Source organism: Narcine bancroftii, chromosome 3, assembly GCF_036971445.1.
Source record: "Narcine bancroftii isolate sNarBan1 chromosome 3, sNarBan1.hap1, whole genome shotgun sequence".
Classification (NCBI taxonomy): Eukaryota; Metazoa; Chordata; class Chondrichthyes; order Torpediniformes; family Narcinidae; genus Narcine; species Narcine bancroftii.
The window spans coordinates 287,417,035-287,436,973 of NC_091471.1; the positions used below are offsets into that span (position 1 = coordinate 287,417,035).

General features: G+C 42.0%; 1 protein-coding gene across 1 annotated transcript in view; it reads right to left on the minus strand.

The window, feature by feature from the left end:
• The window catches only part of ankrd24 (ankyrin repeat domain 24), a 110,432-nt gene that overhangs the window by 19,160 nt on the left and 71,333 nt on the right, over positions 1 to 19,939 (minus strand). Inside the window, exons 10-16 of the mRNA XM_069928502.1 lie at positions 19,181 to 19,212; positions 17,024 to 17,098; positions 14,648 to 14,731; positions 11,883 to 11,990; positions 9,073 to 9,120; positions 4,127 to 4,225; positions 1,660 to 1,729 (exon numbers count right to left, since the gene is read on the minus strand). Coding sequence (XP_069784603.1) covers positions 1,660 to 1,729; positions 4,127 to 4,225; positions 9,073 to 9,120; positions 11,883 to 11,990; positions 14,648 to 14,731; positions 17,024 to 17,098; positions 19,181 to 19,212 — 516 coding nt within the window. The remainder of the gene's footprint in view (positions 1 to 1,659; positions 1,730 to 4,126; positions 4,226 to 9,072; positions 9,121 to 11,882; positions 11,991 to 14,647; positions 14,732 to 17,023; positions 17,099 to 19,180; positions 19,213 to 19,939) is intronic.

The window sequence follows — 19,939 nt, forward strand, 5'->3', positions numbered from 1 at the left end:
GCCAAGATGCACGGTTTGAGGCGTTATCAGCCCACTGGCGGTGGTCAATGTGGCAGGCACCAAGAGATTTCTTTAGGCAGTCCTTGTACCTTTTCTTTGGTGCACCTCTGTCACGGTGGCCAGTGGAGAGCTCGCCATATAATACGATCTTGGGAAGGCGATGGTCCTCCATTCTGGAGACGTGACCCATCCAGCGCAGCTGGATCTTCAGCAGCGTGGACTCGATGCTGTCGACCTCTGCCATCTCGAGTACCTCGACGTTAGGGGTGTGAGCGCTCCAATGGATGTTGAGGATGGAGCGGAGACAACGCTGGTGGAAGCGTTCTAGGAGCCGTAGGTGGTGCCGGTAGAGGACCCATGATTCGGAGCCGAACAGGAGTGTGGGTATGACAACTGCTCTGTATACGCTTATCTTTGTGAGGTTTTTCAGTTGGTTGTTTTTCCAGACTCTATTGTGTAGTCTTCCAAAGGCGCTATTTGCCTTGGCGAGTCTGTTGTCTATCTCATTGTCGATCCTTGCATCTGATGAAATGGTGCAGCCGAGATAGGTAAACTGGTTGACCGTTTTGAGTTTTGTGTGCCCGATGGAGATGTACATATTAGTTTATTAAATTGTACTGACAATAACCACACCAGCAGTGTGAGTATAAGACAGCTTTAATAAACTAATATGTACACTAAGAGGCCTTGTCTTGTCTCTCTGCAAGACGAACCTGGAAGGCTAGACTGTAGTTCTGGACTGCTTTATTTACAAGGTCACCGGGATGACCCCCGGTGATCGAGTGGTGTAATTACATATCACCACACAGTCATGATGAATTGTAAGCATTCTTTAAATGATCACTCCAGACTCCCTCACCTCCCCCCCCCCCCACCCCCCGCACTCCCCTGCAGATTTATTCTGGTTACAAACAGGTATTTGTAAATGAACTCATCCAATTCCCAGATAAAGCTGGTGTGCAAAATTGAAGGTTTTGAAATACATGGCAAGAGGAGTGAGTGAAGGGATAGAGGACTGTCCAACTTCCTGACTCATTGGAAGAGGAAATATTTGTGCTCTGAGAGGAAGGTGTGAATGGCTAATTTTTTTTAAAAAAAATTAAATTTTATGTACTGGTAGTTTTTTTGATTATCCTGGTGTATTGTCCTTTAAATTATCTCTCAATATAATAAAGCACATTTTGGGTATTTTCACAAAAATGGTCAGACTTAGGAACAATAACTGGCAGATCCTAGATCACATTCTCTGCCTCCTCTTTCACCGATTAATATTATTTCACACAATATCTTTGGTTACACTGGATAATTCTGTCCATTGAGCCTGCATTGATCCCAAGATTATGCAACGTTATTGTTGCCCCTTGCACGAGTTGTCCTCTACTGTTGGAACACATTGTGGGCAACTCGAGCTTCATTTGCTGACATTTTGGCTGTTCCTAAGATAAGTACATTGTGCAATGTCACAGAAGTAAATGCATGTAAACATTCACGATGGGATTGCACAAGAAAGGAAATGGTAAATGGATAAGTAAATCTGAAATGCTTGATTATATAATTAAGCAAATTGGGCTAGTTAGGTCAAATGGTTTATAATTTTGACCTGAAAAACTATACTTTTTTGCACTAAAACAGATAAAAATATTCAAGAACATGGTTTACCTGCAAAACTGGAGAGCATTTCTTCCTCGTCCATTGATTCATTCTCATTGTTCTCATGGCATTTGCCCTGCTACAATGAGAAAACAGTTCAGTTGAAGAAGGGACTGCAGCTGGAACCCCAGTGTATCACTAACTGGTTATTTAAACATAGGAACATAGGAAGTAGGAACAGGAGTAGGCCAAAAATGGCCCATCGAGCCTGCTCCGCCATTCAATACGATCATGGCTGATCTAATTTATGACCTAACGCCACCTACCTGTGGTTATTGTCAAGAAAAACAAAATGCTGGAAAAAATCAGCAGGTCAAAGTGTACTTTATATAGCAAATACAAAGATGCATAACCAATCTTGAATACTTCATGGAGGTATGACCACCTGAATAAAATGCTGGTGGGGTGGGGGGTTAGGGGGAGGGCAGGGGAGAAGCACCGGTCCTCAAGGTATGAGCAAAATATAGGCAGGGGCTTACATGTAATGTAATAAATGTAATCTCTAACTGGCTATTTATCTGACTTCTGTAGAGCGTGTCGAAAGAACCAAAGGCTTCTATTAACTAAAAGACTGGAGCATATCACAAGTAGGTCGACCAGTCCAGAATGACCTGGTCTGGCTAGGAGCAACCCTTTAAGACCTGGTAGTAGGTGTGGCTACACTCTCAGCCAATCACAGTCATCCTATACTACCTTCTGTACATATGTATATATACACATTGGTGATGGAATCTGTACTATCACACTTACCCCTTCTTTGAGAACCATCCCCAGGGTGGATGGAGGTTAGGGGCTGTACCGGTCAGGGGGCCTGACCATCCGGCGTGACCGCCGTGGCACTGAGATTGACAAGTCTTTGGTTCTTTCGATGTGCACTACAATTTTATTAACTAAAAGACTGGAGCATATCACAAGTAGGTCAACCAGTCCAGAATGACCAGGTCTGGCTAGGAGCAATCCTTTAAGACCTGCCAGTAGGTGTGGCTACACTCTCAGCCAATCACAGTCAACCTACACTACCATCTGTACATATACACATTGGTGATAGAATCTGTACTATCACAACTTCTATTTGCAGAACTCTGTTGGACTGTAATATCTACTCTAAACAGTATCTGCACTTCAAAAGTATTTCATCATCTGAAAAATTTGCTGGAGACATTATGGAAGATAATATACAATAAAACAATTTGGAAAAAAGCAAGATTAATTAGATGAAAAAACACACAAATGCTGGAGAAACTCAGCAGGTCAAACAGTGCCTCGATGTAGCAAAGGTAAAGATGCATCACCAACATTTCGGGCTTAAGCCCGATTAATTAGGTAACTTTTTTCAAAAGCCGCTTTCAAAGTTCAGAAAGTTTCAGGAATGAGTGAACTGGAGGGGAGACAGTTTTCAGATGAGAAGTTGAAGATATTCCTGGAGCAAATGGCCATTTAAATAACAAAACTTCCTTTCATTGGAAATAACTTTGCATTTCCCCACATTATACTTCTACGGACGGTGCGAGACATTTTGTTCATATTTGATGAAGGGTCCGAAACGTCCTATGGAGGTTGTGAGGCCCGCTGAGTTCCTCCAGCATTTCTGTGTTTCTACTACAATCACAGTGTCTGCAGACTTTCATGCTTCACTTGATTTCTATGTACCCCACTAGTTACAGCCACCCAACCTGAAAATTACCCTTTGATGCCTTCTCTGTCCATGTTATTAATCCACGCTTAATAACATCTCATGTGGCACTTAATCAATGGAAGGCTCTCTGAAAATCCAAGTGAATCTGCATAAAGTGGTTTACCCTGATCCAGATATCTCAAATAATTCTAACAGATTTGTTCAACATGATTCCCTTTCCTAAATCTGTCATGGCTCTGTCCACACCTATCATTATTTCATCACTTAATAATAAAAACATTTTCCTCTGTGCCTGGTATCAAACTAAATAGTAGCTCTCTGCCTTCTCTTCATGCCCTGCCCTCCTTTCTTACACAGGTGGGGGGAGTGGGGGTGGTTACGCTTATCCCATCTACTGGAGAAGCTCCGGATGTTCAACTTGGAAAAGAGTAAGTGGCAAGGGGATCTGAAACTTAAAACCATGATGATTCAGATGAGCAGACGGAACAAACTAGTTCCTATTGGTAGAATGTTCAAGAGCGTGTGGAAATTAAACAAACATGATGAGAAAGTAAAAAGAAAAGTGACTCAACTAGAAATCTTTTTATGCATTAAGTGGTTAGGATCTGGCATACACTTCCATGGGAAATTGTGGAGGCAGATTCAATTCCAAAGGGAGCTGAATATGTATCAGAAAGCAAATAATTTACAGAGCTACAGGGAGAGAACAGGGGAATACATCTAACTAGATTGCTTTTAATTTGACCTGGTATGAACATGATGGACCAAATAGTCTTGTACTGTGATGTGATCATTCTGTGATTCCAAGATACAATGTATCTTGCTACATTAACCACTTACCTCATGCAAAGAAAGTTTGCCCTGTAGAATTTCATTCTGCTTGGTAACTTCTTGAAGTTCTTGCTCTTTCTTGTTCAGCTTGTTTGTGAGTTCCTGTACCTATTAATATAAATGTCGATTAATGAGGAATAAATAAATTAGATTGCGACTTACTAAGAAAAAGTCATATAAATTTGTTTCAGAATTGTAAGATCATCACATCCTTGAAAGTAAAATGAGGTATTATTAACTGCAAAATTTCTCTTCCAGACAAGCCTTCTATGCTCGGTTTGAGACAGAAAACAACGATACACCCCAAGAGACCCCGGGGGCTCTGTGCTTTCATTGCTGAGGCTGACGTGAAAAGAGTCTTCAGGAGGGTTAATCCTTGCAAAGCATCTGGCTGAGAAAGTGAACCTTGGAACCAAATCCAACTCGTCTGCATTTGATCTGAACTTCAGACCAAGCTTCTGAAGGTTTCGCTCCTACAGGCTGAGGTACCTACTTGCTTCAGAAGGACATCCATTATACCAGAGCTGGTTATGGAGCAAATCAACTCCTGTCACAGGGAAGATCTGGACCAACTTCAGTTCATCTGTCATCATAAAAGATCAACAGTGAATGCCATCTCGCTGTCCCGCCACTTTTTGTTAGATTACCTGGACCACAAGAACACCTACATCGGGTTGTTATTAACTGACTGCAGCTCAGCATTTATCCCCATTATTACCAGCAAAACTCATAATCAAGAATCAGGGCTTCTGCTTATCCCACTAGCAACAGGATCCTCATCTGCAAACCCCAATCAGTGCAATTGGGGCATCACCTCCTCCATGCTGACCATCAACACGGGGGTGCTTCAGGGCCGTGTTCTTAGGCCCCCACATCTATTTCCTATGCACACGATTGTGTAGGCATGTTTGGCTCCAGCACATTCTATAAATTCACTGATGACGCCACCAGTGTTGGGCAAATAACGGGAAATGAAGAATCAAACCACAGAACGGAGATCAAGAATCTGGTTAGGTGGTGCCAGAATAACAAGCTTACTCTCAACGTCACTAAGATCAAGGAACTTATTGTTGATTTTAAGAAGGAGAGGCTGAGGGACCATTGATAGGATGCAGGTGGAGATGGTTTGTACCTTCAAATTATTTCCTCCTGGAGCTGGTACATCGAGGTAACTGTGAAGAAGACACACCAATACCTCCACTGTCTAAGAAGTCTGAGGCAATTTAGCTTGACATTGAATACACTATTAAACCTATATATGTGTAATGTGGAAAGTGCACTGACTGGTTGCATCACAGCCTAGTTTTTAAACTCAAGTGCGCAGGAACGCAGAAGGCTGCAGAATGTGACAAATCTAGTCAAGTCCAACAAGGGCACTGACCTCCCGTCCACTGAAAACATATATGTGAGATGTTGCCTTTAGAAGGCAGCCAACGACCCAGAGCTCTGTCTTCTGGGAAACGTTACAAGTGTTGGTAGATCGCTAACAAATATCCAAATTAAATTCACAGAAATTGCCTTGTGTGTGGCCAGGAAATGTACAGCAGCAACATGAAAATCAGACTCCCCTCTCCTCATTGAGAAATGTGCACCTGCGTTCCCCTTGAAAAGGTCACATACAGTTAGTCTTAGGAAGAGATAGAACATCTTTCTAAAAATCTGGCAGCTTTATTTAGAGCACACATGTCAAACTCTGGCCTGCAGGCTAAATTTGGCCCGCGATATAATTATATTTGGCCCGCAAGATCATATTAAATATATATTAGAGTTGGCCCGCTGGCCGCCGCGCCAGTATAGCGCATGCACACTGAAGGTGAAAATGAAGACGCCGGAGGTGTGGAGGGATCTCAGAGTCCCAAATCCCGGGGATCGGAGCGCCGCACTCAGCCTGCCCGGCTCCCGGACACACAGACGCGGCTGGAGTTGGGGACCATCCTCGCTGGGTCTGCGCTTCAGTGGCGTCACCGGACCGAACGTCTCGTTGGCGATGCCTTCCCCCTCGCTCCGTTTGCGGTGGACCCTGCCTCCCGCTCCTTTTGTTGGAGACGAGCCCGGCGCCGTGAGATCACAGTTTAATCCCTCTCCAACCATGGGAGGGGGGTGGGAGCAACGCGCTCTTCTCAGCCAATTCCTCCACCGCCCCGGACGCCGGCGTTTCAACGGGGGGTTCGGGTGCCTTCGTCAGGCGACCGACCTGTTGGTCCAAGACAAGGGGAGAGCATACAAACTCCACACAGACAGCACCTGAACTCGGGTGAACGTGGAGCTGCGACCCCACATTCCACATCAGGACTGTGTGTAAGATTGGGAGCAGTGAGACGGAAGCTTATTTTGTTCCTGTGATTTAAGCCTTTCTTGGGATGGGGAGGGGGTCCTTCTCTGACCACTTGCCTAACAATTAACCTAATCAGATGTGGAGTTACCACAATACAACAGTTCTCAACCTTTTTCTTTCCACTCGCGTCCCTGTGCCATTGGTGCTCTGTGATTAGTAAGGGATTGCTTAAGGTGGTCTGTGGGTGGGAAGAAAAAGTTTGAAGACCACTGCTTTAATCATCCCTCATTGACTCGTCATGTGCATGGTTTCAGAACGCTAAAGGAAATGGGCCAATGACAATTTTTCTCCAGCAAAATATTTCAGTAACAATTGGGTCTAGAGCAGTGATTCTCACCCTTTCCTTCCCTCTCACATTCCACCTTAAGCAATCCCTTACTAATTACAGAGTTCCAATGGCATAGGGCACACATGTCAAACTCTGGCCCGCAGGCCAAATTTGGCCCACGATATAATTATATTTGGCCCGCAAGATCATTTCAAAAATGTATTAGAGGTGGCCCGCTGGCCGCCGCGCCAGTATAGCGCATGCACAGTAATATAACAAATCCCAGAATGCATTGGCGTCAGCCTGCTAATCGCCCCCACCTCCTCTGTTTACGTTGCAGAGTCTCACTGTGGACTCTGGTTTTGGGGCCTGGCCGGTGTCAGGGGAAGCCAAGGCCGCTTCCCAGCGCCCGGAACAGGAGGCCTCAGGCCTGACCTCGCCAGGACCGTTGCCCACTCCCCCTCCCTGCCGCAGGCCGATCCGTGACTCACGGTGACGGGGCCGCTGATCTGTCGAGATGCCGCCCTGTAACGAGAGCCGAAGCCCCCGCACTATCGTTGTCCAACCCGATCGCCCGCAAACCCCGCCCTCCCGCACACAGGCCTGAGTAAGTATTATGAACTTTGATCTCAGGATAAAACGATCTTCCAATCGTTTCATGTCACAGTGATAAATATATTCCTGGTTAAAAATGGTCCTGCACCTGGATACAAGCTCATTAGGCATAAAACTTGAAAAGTGTGTAAATCAAAGGATATCTGTACCAATGGAAAAAGGGCATGGCAAATAACCCTGCTAGAGTTCATGCCCACAATCAGTCACCCATTTGATTGTTTCAGGAATCATGTTATTCTCCCACATTCTCAATAGCCCTCAGATTTTACTATTCGACAGCACACTAGCAACATTTAACAAATCCTCTATAGAGAAATATTATTTATTGCATATTTTATTTCTCATTTGTTAATGCTTCTGGAAAGAGTTTATCCAAAACTATTATTAAACATTTATTTTAATAAGAAAAAGTTTAACATTACATATGTTGAAAGAAGAGAAAACATGCAGATGTTGTTGAAAATTTTCAATAAATATTTAGTTCGGCCCTCGACTTCGTCCAAGTTTTTAATTTTGGACCTCCGTGAATTTGAGTTTGACACCCCTGATTTAGAGAATATAGGTCACTGGCGCCACCATAAGGCTACTGACAAGCCAGCAGACTTCTGTGAAGATTCTTCTTTCTTCTTTGGCTTGGCCGCACACTGTGTCAGAAATCCCTCTTGAACACACCAGACAAATTAAGCCCCATCTATCCCTCTTGCAGTCAGGAGGTGCCACTCAACTATAACCCTAGTCCATTCCAAAATCTCCCTGCTTATCTGCTCCTTGGTGTCCTGAGGACTATTTGGGGGCCTATAGACTACTTGGATCACAGTGATAGTTTCCCTCCTATTTCCTATTCCTATATACAGGAGGCACAAAAGCCTGAAGTCTAGTACCTCTAGGTTCAAGAACATTTTTTTCCAAAAGATATCACACTCTTAAACTTCCTTATTCTACCCTAACTATAAACTACCTCAAGACCACCAAAATATTTGTCTGCATTTCTAAAATATCACTTTTATTTCTTGCATTAATGGAAACTATTTATTTACTTATCTATCCCTTCCACATTTTTTATTGGCATTTCATAGTCATTTTTAAAATTTGTAGTTGGTACATCTTACATGCCTGCTTGGCTGCAGCAATTAAGAATTTCGGCCTATGTGTACATTGTACTTACGTATATGACAGTAAACTCTCATTGCATAAATTAACCACCCTCAATGGCTGAAATATTGATGCTAAATTTGCACCAAACCCTCCCAATCTCTCACAATATTAGTGTTGCCCACTAACATCCTAGATTATTGAAGACTACAAAATAATTGAAGATTCAGACATAAATACAATTAAATAATACCAACAGCCACATATTAGCGAAGCAAGGTTTAATAGTCTCACTGATGAGCCAAAGTCCTTAATAGATGATTTGGTAATTGATGGATTAATATGTTTTATCATTGAATAAATATATTTTGATTCTGAAATTATGTAGGTCTGGTGCTTTTTTCACAAATTCAACATAGATTATAATCCCATTCTGAAAATATACAGACATTCTGGTTGAAATAAGGAAATGCAGTTTAGTCTGTTAATTTGGACTCAGCAATTGGAATTTCTCATGCAGACAAATTTGAATTACAAATCAAAATCCAAATTAAAACAAGAGCATTCACTGCAGGAACTATAATATTGACTATAATTTCCAACTCGGAAAGAATAGTAAAAGACTACCAGAAATCATTAACGTACCTGATTCTCCAGTTTCTGAACTCCGCTATCTTTTGCAATAAGCACCTTCTGAAAATGGAAAGGCTTTATTATTATATTATTATGAACTCTTTACTTTGTCAATTATGAAAACTACTATTCATACAGAATTGGTCAGTCATGAAAAAATATTGTCTAAGAATCCCGGCACTTAATTCAAATGAAAATACTATGAAATACAGTATAGAGCTGTCAGAAATGCTATTTCTAAAAGATGAATTTCCCAAATTGAAACAGTAGACGTAAGAGTGCATTCAGTAACTCCAAAGCATATGGGTAGATCCTACCTTCAGTTAAACATATACTGCCATGCTTTTAGGGTTAGGTACGAGGTTAAGTGAGGACTGGTGCAGAGAAAATGGCTCAGATTAAAACTTGAGACCGTGAATGTGAATTGAATAAAACATACAGATTTGGAGTGATGGATAACAATGGCCTGAATACATCCACAGAGTGTAAATGAAAGACCATCATCCTGTAGCATCACCTCCACACAGCTGCCTGGACTGGTGATTATTTCCAGCATGCCTATTTTTAATTCAGATTTCTAATGTTTGCAGTAATTTTCTTATTTGCAAATATGGAATCCCTTGCAATCTCCCTTAATATGCTCACTTGGCTTTGACTAGATTGGTGTAATCTTAAAGAGGGTTCCTCATTACACTGACAATGAAGATTTCTCTTCCTGAACACTTTTGGGTGTATATCATGGATTTTGGGCTGATCAAGAAAATCTCCTTGAGATGTTCCTATCACATCCCATTTTTTTAATATAACCTATTTTTGTGATTTTTTTAAGTATACTAGTATACTGCCCACAAAGCAAGTTGGTTTGGTCAGCCCAAGCAAGCAAATGTTGTCATAGGCCTAGGCATACTTAATCAGGATAGATGTAGACAGACTCTAAAAGCAGCTCACATATACAGATGCTATGCATTACATTGATATAGATTGATAGATTGATGTTGATGCCCATATTCTTCAGAAGATAGCATAGTACTTAACAAATAGCATTTATTATCTTAAGGAAGATTCAATGCATTGGAAATGTCTCATCAATGTTGCAACACCTGCATTATATTCTGTAACATTTCTGCCTAGCATGCGCTTAAGACTCAAAGGCATAACATGACTCCCCTCATGAAGAAAGCCTATGAGCTCTATTTTACTTATAAAATTGCTGACCAAGACAAACCCTGGGCTTCTCACATTTGTTGTGCAACATGTGCTGTCAACCTGAGAGCAAGGCTCAGCATCATTATGCAATTAAGCATGTTAAATTCAATAGAAGTTAACTTAATGTTTCTCCAACTTCCTATGTGAAACAGCAAATCTGAAATCATCTTTGTACTCTGCTTGAAGTTGTCTATCGTGATCCCCATTTTTTTCCTGAAAGCAAATCTTTTGAAAAAATTTGTTGTCCAGGTTTTGTGGGTAATTGGGAGTAACAGTGTGTTGAGGAGACATACAACACAAATCGTCAATGCTGAGGAACCTTTTTGAAATAAACATTAGTGCATGGAGGGCTTGGGCCACACAACATTGGAAAAATCATAGAGGAGCTTGACCAGAATGAGTCCATAAGTAAGGGATACAAGAAGTTGTGAATATATTACCAATGTGCATGGGTAGTTAAGGGGATTTGTTCAAAATTTGGATTGAGTAAATATGGAGAAACTGGTCTTATTGGTAGGAAGGATCTGATTTAATGAGGCAAAAAAGTTACAAAAAGATGAAGAAGAATTTCACAAAGCATATCTATATAACATTGACCAACTAAGCACCATTTCAGTTCTCCTGTTGCTGAAACTTCCACATCTGTTTATCACTCCTTAATGGTTCATCAATGGTTCATTGGCCCTTCTCCTAATCTTCCCAACCTCTCCTCATTATAGTGGCTATTTCCCCCTGCATTCTTGGTCTTGATGAAGGATTTGGATGGGAAATGTCGACCCCTTTACTTCTCCCATTGTTGCTGCGTGACACAGAGTTACTTCAGCCAATCGTTTTTTGGCTCCAAATCCTAGTTTCTATACTCTCAATGTGTCTCCAAGTAACAAACTGTGATTGTCAAATGAGAATGGGGCAAATTGTGATGTCAAATGGGAATGGGACAAATACATGATAACAAAAACAACTCAGGGTGATAACTTTTGAAAAAGCCAGAATGACCTGCCGTGATGCAAAATACTATAATTCTACTGCCCAGATTAAAAGTTTCTTGGCTGTACTTAATTTGATTCCCACTTAGATACTGTCATAGTTCATTAGAAGGTATTAAAATGAAATCGAAACCTCTCACATTGACTATTCTAGCAGGATGAGGGGCAAACAATTCATGACATCCCAGTGTCTGATGTAGATGATCTTTTATTAAGCAAGGTGAACAAGAAATTCATTTTCAAAAGCTTTTCTTCTAATCAGGCTTCCTGATGCTTTCCAATGAAGGACAGTGCTTTTTTTTTTTTAAAACAGCAGGCTAGGGGTAGCTGGGTTACTACAAACGGTGTACAGTCCATATAACCATATAACCGTTTACAGCACAGAAACAGGCCATGTCGGCCCTTCAAGTCCGTACCGGTTCACTTGAACAACTCCACCCATTGGAGATTGTAGATCCATTGGCGATGATCTTCCAGAATTTGATAGACTCTGGAGAGATTCCAGAGGATTGGAAGGTTGCCAATGTGGTTCTTCAGCAAACATCTTTGCTATATTCTACAAGAACACCGGAGTATTTTATGAATTTTGGGCTGCTGAAGTCATCTGATGTATGGGTCAAAAAGAATTACCTCCCGTTGACACTTGTCGACCAGCTGCTCCAGGTTGCTAATTGTTTGCAGCAGGTGCTGTCGCTCTTGTTGAAGTTCAAATACCTCATCACTTAACCTCTGGTCATTCTGTGAAATCAAGAGAACTGGTTAAAGAAGGTAAATATCTAAATTGTTTTGCAGTCGGTTCCCTTATTCTGTATTAAATATTGCCATGACTTGATGAAGAGGTTTGTTGGGGTCTCATAATACTGCATGCCATGTGCATTTTCCTTGTGTAAATGTGTGGTTAGTCCTGTGAGATCCCACCTCCAAGTAGTACTTCAATGACCACCCACACACACACACATCCCCGCACTCAGAAGAGTTGGTCAGCAGCTGCAAGGGGAAAGTTTTAAGGAAAAATAAATAAAATTATGAATACATGTACTTCATTGTCTACACAACTCCTAAATTATTTTCAAATAATTTTTCTGAAATTTACTCTTTGTATTTACTTTTTAATAGTTTTTCATTGAAACATTTAAAGAATTGTTTTTATGTAGCACCAGAATTGTATTTATGATAGGACTCTTCCAAAGAACTTTACTTTCAATCATGTACTTGAATACATCAATGTGAGGCACTGCCTCAAGAAGGCGGCCAACATCCAAAAGGACCCCCCATCATCCTGGTCACAACCTCTTCTCACTGCTCCCTGAAGTCCAACACCTCTAAATTCAAGAATACTTTCCTTCCAACAGCTCTTAGACTTTCCTGTACTAATCATAAACTACTCTGACACCATAAAAGCCCTGACTTCATGATTATAATGCCAACTTTATTTGCACCATGGTAACTGTGAATATTTATTATCTATCCATCTTTTGCATTTATTATCTGAATTTAATTTAATGTTTACTGTTGTAGTTGTTTTCTATACAAAGTACCTGTTTGGCAGCAGCAAGAATTTCGGAACACATGATAGTTAAGAAGGCCTATGGGATGCTGGGCTTCATTAACAGGGGGATTGAGTTCAGGAATAGAGAGGTCATGTTGCAACTCTACAGATCTCTGGTGGAGACAATGAAGTACATGTATTCATAATTATATCTATTTTTCCTTAAAATAGGTTTACAACTTTCCCCTTGCAGCTGCTGACCAACTCTTCTGAGTGCGGGGATGTGTGTGTGTGGGTGGTCATTGATGTACCCACTTGGAATATTGTGATCAGTTCTGGTCACCTCGTTCTCAGAAGGATGTGGAAAGCCATAGAGAGGGTACAGAGGAGATTTATCAGGATGTTGCCTGGGATGGAAAACAAGTTTTATGAGGGCAAAGTTAGCTGAACTGGGACTTTTTCTTTGGAGTGTAGAAGAATGAGAGGAGAATTAAAAGAGGACTACAAGATTATGAGAGGGGTTTCCCAGGGCAGGAATAGCAAACACTAGAGGACAGATGCAAAAGGTTAAGGGAGGTAAATTTAGGGGAGACATCAGGGGTAGATTTTTTTTTTTCTTCACACACAGAGAGTTGTGGGTACCTGGAATGCCTTGCCTGGGATGGTGGTGGAGACTGAAACGTTAGGGGCATTTTTAGACAGGCACATAGAGGAAAGAGAGAGTTATGGGATAGAGTGGGTTTAGAACTTTTTTTTAAAGAGATATACGAGTCAGCACAATATCAAGGGACAAAGGGCCTGTACTATGCTGTAGTGTTCAATGTATATGACAAAAAAAAAACTCATCATTATTATTATGTCTGTTGGCTGCTACAATGAGAGAAAGCAAAGCAGCTGATTTACATGCAAGAATTTTCCACAAACACCAATGATCCAAATGACTAGACACAGTATGTCATTTAGGAGCTGCCGTTACAGTAACACTGCCACTGGTGTGGACCTGGGGAGAGCAGGGAGCGGGCACAGAGTGCTGCTCTGCAGGGTCCGGCTGCCCAGTCCTACAGCTGCAGTGTTTGTGCCCCAAGATGGTGGCACCTGTGCTGGCAGTGGCCTCAAGGGGTTGCAGACTCCAGGCAAGCAGCAGACAGGGTGAGAAGAAGGAAGCATAGGTGATGACCCTACAGGTTGGTGGCCATCAATCAGGCCAGTGAGGAGCTCAGCAGCTGAAGGATGCACACAGGCTGCCGGCTGTTGGCAACTTGCACTCAAAGGGTCCACACAGGGTCCGGGCTGCTAGAGACTACCAGGTATCGGAACTAGGATTCCAGCAGGTGCTGAAGGCAAGAAGGGCTCCCGAAGAGCACTGAATGCTTCCTGATTCTATCAGGTTTCAATCTGGAGCTCAGGTTGCCAACAGATAGAACAGGGGTCTGTGTGACTGCAGAGGCTGCAAATCCAGGGCCACTCAATGACTCTGAAGGGACTCTCCTTTGCTTCTATTTCTCTTACACTAAAGGGTGCCGGGAAATACTAATGGAAATTGTTTTTCTGCCTTATGGCAGATTATAGGAAATTTCATGTAATATTACATTTTCTGTTTTATTACATGACAATAAAAGAATCTTGAAACTCAAATAGAATACACGAGTTTCTTAGGATTGGATGAGTGTTAAATGTTAGACAGGATATTTTCTCTGAAGTTTATATTAACAGCCCATCTGAAAGACAACACTTCCAGACACAGCTCACCTCAGTCCTGCATTGAAAAACAGTCTATGTTAGAACCTTGGAGTAGGAGGTCACCTGATTGATCTGGTTTGGGACTAGGTGATGAGATTTATCAGATTGTGTTCGACAAATGGCTATAATTTTTCCACGTGTTCAAAAATGAATGAAAAGAGCTCACCTTTGGTGTGAGTGTTTCTGTTGAAGAATAGGATGGGCTCGTTGATTCACCAGTGGAGAGAAACTCACAGGATTCTGATGGGCTCTGTAATCAGCAGAATAAGATGGGTTTCAATTTAAAGATCAGTCCTCAAGACACTCATTGCGGTGAAACCACTATTGAATATATTTGCCATATGTAAATGTAATGACCTTTCCTGGTTGACCCTGCTCTCATTGGCCAGCTCATGACTCCTCCCCCTTTCTTCCCAAAGGCTGTCATGCCAGAGCTGCCCCCAGTTTGAGTCCAGGTCAGTGTGATACTGCCCATCTCTTGTAAATGAAAGCCTTCAGTCTTTGTGTAATTGATCGTGCTTCAATCATGTTGCATAGTTCCTTTAACAGTTATTTCACAGAATGCTTCATTGCCACACTTTCAAAGCAGCGCTAAGTCTTTTGCTTGGCTGGCCAGAAGAAAGCCTCCACTTCCCCCAATCATATCCTCATGCACAGTTAGAGTTTCAATCCAATCATATTCTATCTGGACTGAAACAAAAAACTCTGCAGAATTAGAAAAAAAGCCACTGAAAACTTTTCCAGCTTGCTAAATAAAAGATATCTACATCACACTAACGGAGTCTCTTGGTACCTCCTTCTCTGGGAACTATTCGTCCACTGAGCAGTTGCTTCATTTCCTCTCTATCATGGTCTCATGGGAATATCTGCACTGACCAGGGTCTCTCAGTCTCTCTCTCTCTCTCTCAGGGCATATCTGATATCTGTACGCTGACTGGGTAATGAATAGTTTGTTCTTTGCAAGAAATGCAAACATCTGTTACACTGACTATTGACAGGTTTCAATTTCATTTTAAAGCCATCCAATGAATTATGATTGAAGTAGGAGCCAAATTAAGTACAGTCAAGTGAAGCAAGGAAGTCTGTGACTGCAGTAAATAAACAAATTTGCTGGAGAAACTCCGCAAGTTCAGCAGCCTCTTTAGGAGGCAAACATATACCTTGACGAATGGATTGCTGAAGGGCTCATGCACAAAATGATGGTTAATATCTTTGCTTCCTATGGATGCTACGGAACCTGCTGAGTTTCTCCTGTATTTTGGTGCATCTACCTCTGGACTGTACGTTTGCCATGAACAACAGACAAGATACTGGAGGAGCTCAGCGGGTCAGGCAGCATCCATGAAATGTAATAGTCAACATTTTGGGCCGTAACCCTTCAAATAGAGTGACTTTTCATGAAGTAACTTTTCAGTGGAGTAGCAAAATGGAGGTAAACAAGAAACTGTAGATTCTGGAACACTGGTGGAACTCAGCCGGTCAGGTAACATCCATGGAAGGCAATAGGCAGTCATTGAATATTGCTTCGGTTTTCCACCATCTGCAGTCTCCCTTGTTTGCCGGTCCGCTGCAAAGTCTCTTCGATGTATTGCCAACCTTTTTCCTGTTTGAAGGGTTTTGGCATGAAAGTTTGGAAAGAGATGAGATGAGCTTTGTTCAGATTCATCCAGAGCAGAATGGACTGTGCCAATCCTGATAATTGGACCACTGTGATACAGAAATTGAGAAGTCATCATTATCCATCCCTCCTACATTCCATTTTTGAAAGGATTTTGCTAATCTTGCCAAATGATCAATTCCCTGGCCGTTCATTTAAACACATGGCATTCAGCAATAAGTACAGGTATACTCTTCGCCTCATGAATAGAATCGCTATGAAATCTGAAAACCTGGTATTATTTTCATTTTAGTTGCCGAAGGGTGTAGCTCAGACATGCATACTGGTTACAAATCAAGAGCAGAGACCTCATAATATATTTTTCACTACTAGACTAAGGCAAAGTTAAGTTCACTCAGTGCAAGCAAAAGGCAGTGAACGTCATGCTTGCAGAGTCCTCAACAGCTCACTCGCCATGCCCACGGATCGTCTGAGAACTTGGTCCTTTTGCTCCGCAAAATCACAGAAGGAATTTTGATGGGCCATCCAAACTCCACCACCTGACAGCATTTATTCTCAGGAATTTTTGTTTTTTCAGAATTTCCATGAGCGATTTCAATGGCCAAACCATCCTGAAGAAACAATAAGGCTTCTACTGGTCAGCTACTTGGTCAGCTTCTAGGGTAACTTGGGCCAATGTGGACAAGTTGGGCAGAAGGGCCTGTTTTTGCATGGTTCTGTGACTCTGCAGGATTTTACAGCTATTAGTTGCTTTAAAAAAAAGCTACTGGCTCAGATTCATCTCCCGCACATACTGACAATGTATTTCAGATGTTAGATCCAAAATCTGATTTTTTCCACTGAGAGTACGGTTGACCCTGAGCTTGGTGCATCCACAGGAGACCATAATTACCAGTCCCTGTGTCAATTTGGATTACTAGTTACCTGAGTGGAAGGACTGCTTGGTGGCAAGGGAGCTTGTCTCTTTCGGGGACTTGTAGCCTTCTCTTTTGCCAAGACCTGCAGAATTTGAGAATAAATCATATGAAGGAAACCACATAAAAAAGAAAAAAAATCCAAAAATATTATAGTCAGAGAGGATAGGAAGGGGTAGGGTTGAAGACAAAAGGAATTTGGGTGGAATTGTTGATGCAGTTGGTAGGAGGTCACAGAGGGATGCAGAGGATAGAAGGATCCTGCAAACATGAGGGCCTTTGAAGAATCCAAGGCACAGAATACCAGATATGGATAGAGTCATGGAGTCTTAGCAGTGCCAGGTGTCACCTCAGCACTTCCCTTGCCCAAACCAAAATTGCACGAGAGTGAATGGAGCAGTATCAAAGTTCACTTTGTTAAAGTCATCCGTCTTTATCTCTAATTCAGAGGCTCAGGGATACATGTTCAGGGTTTATGTAAGGGAGCAATGAGACAAAGGAAAGGATGGAAGGCCAAATGAAAAGAGAGCCAGAGAAATCAGAGACAAACAAAAAATCTGCAGATGCTGGGGTCCAGTGCATTACACAAGCATGCTAGAGAAACTCAGGCCATGCAGCATCCATGGAAAGCAAAAGGCAGTTAAAGTTAGGGGCCTGGCCCTTCATCAGGTGTTAAAATCAGAAGGCAAGGATAAAGAAGGAAACTGAAATATTCAGGAACAGAGTGTTGGAGGAAGAAGTAAGCGCACATACGTACTCTTGTATTTGAAAACTGGGGATACAAATTGAAAATCTTAATGGCATAGCCCTCAGCAGGTTGATGCTCAAAAGCTGTCTAGGCCTGCAAACTATATCACGGTTTCCAGTCGGAGGCCTCTAAACGTGAGAAGTACTATCGTATGCGAGTAGCAGTTCCATATTTTTCATTTCCTGCTAATCAGAGAACAATGCCTCAAGCTCAGTTCTGTCAGATGACGGTGACCACTACAAAAGACCCAGAGGTTTACTGTCAGTGAATCTCTGTTCTGAGGAGACAGACCACTGGTTATACTCCACATTACAGTAAAGCCCAAAGGAAGACCCTCCTCCACCCTTCTTCAACACCATACCACAACCCTGCTTAACGCAGAACCTAACATCTTCCAGCCTTCCAATGGCTGGCAACTGCAGCAGACAGTCTATTTGGTCCTAACTTAAGGAAATTGGGTTTGCTGCAATTGCCTTCAGTAGTGCCCCAGTATTTTCTCATATCACTTCAGGCTTTCGTGCAGTCTGGCTGATGCAGAGTATCAATACCATTATCAGTACATCAGCGCATCAGGTACAATAAAGCAGAAGGCTATCACACAGACTTTAGGCTGCCCCCTATGTTCCTATGGTACCATAAGACCATAAAACATCGGAGGAGAACTAGACCATTCAGCCCATCGAGTTCACCCCATCATTCCATCATGGTTAATTTGCTACCCTTCCTAAGCCCATTGTCCTGTCTTCCCATCCTAATCTACCTCTATCTTAAATATACCCAATGACTTGACCTCCTGACCTGTCCATGGAAATGAATTCCATAGATTCACCACCCCCGGATTAAGAAATTCCTTCTCATATCTGTTCTAAAAGGACATTTTTTATTCTGAGGCTGTACGCTCTGGTCCCAGATACCCTTGCCATATCCTCTCCAAATCCACCCTACTCAGTCCTCTCAATATTCGAGAGGTTTCAATGAGATCCCCCCCCCTTCATTCTTCTAAACTCCAGTAAGTACAGTCCCAGAGCCATCAAACACTCCTCATAGAACTTGCAACTTTGTTGTTAATCAGAGGAACTACACAACCCTAAAGATGCTCAGAAATTTACCTTTTGGAATGTTCTGTCGCTTAACTCCATCTCCCTGCCTTGATGTCCAGTCTCCTAGCACCTATGCCTAAGAAATTTTATCCACCTCAGTTTTTTTTTAAAAACTATTTTGAATAATACATTCCAATCCCACATTTGGATTTTAGAGCCAGAAATCACTGAGTAACGGGTTTTTGAGAGCAGCTTTCTATGATCACTTGAACCTGTACTTCCTTGTTTTTATATTTGGCAGAGGTGGATCATGGCAAGAGAACACACCTAATATGCTTCTGATTATGGCATGGAGTTCAGGAAAATCCATTTCCTTTACCTGATATTGCCGCTTCCTCAATTCTGGTTCTGCTAAGAAATAAATTAAAAACAGAAATAAGGTGTGTATAACTTAGACATACATACAGTATGCACAGCACGGTAACAGGCCACTTCAGCCTACAAGTCCATGCTGCCCAATTTACACCCATCAACCTACATTTTGAACTGTAGATTTAACCAGAGCCCCTAGAGAAAACCCATGCAGAATGGAGAGAATGTACAAACTCCTTACAGACAGCAAGGGACTTTAACCCTGGTCTGGTCCCAATTGTTGGTGCTGAAAAGGCTTTGCGCTAACCGCTACACCAACTTACTGTATCTAGTATTAAATATCACACAGAAACAGTATCATGGCAATGTACATTGTGTTTCTGGGCCTGGTGCCATAGATGGATGAGATGCAGTAATATCCAACTTGTACATGAATTTCCAAGTTTAGCTGCGTCATCATTTGGAGGGAATATATGAATCCCAGTTTATTCCAACAGAGAACCTATGGTAGAAAATAAAGATGTTTCCACAATACACTTTATAATGAAAGAGTGACTGACCCCTCTACTATCACTGGCCAGTCCTGAACATGGAAGGCAAGTACTAAATCACATTCTCCCCACCTCCCATTTTAGGAATCCTGAGGCCTAAAGTTCTCCAATACAAGTACCGCACTTCAATATTCACCCCTGATGTGATTTTTTGTCTTCGTTTGAGGGTCAAAGAAGAGACATTAGCAGTTTACATGACTTTCAAGGTTGCCAGG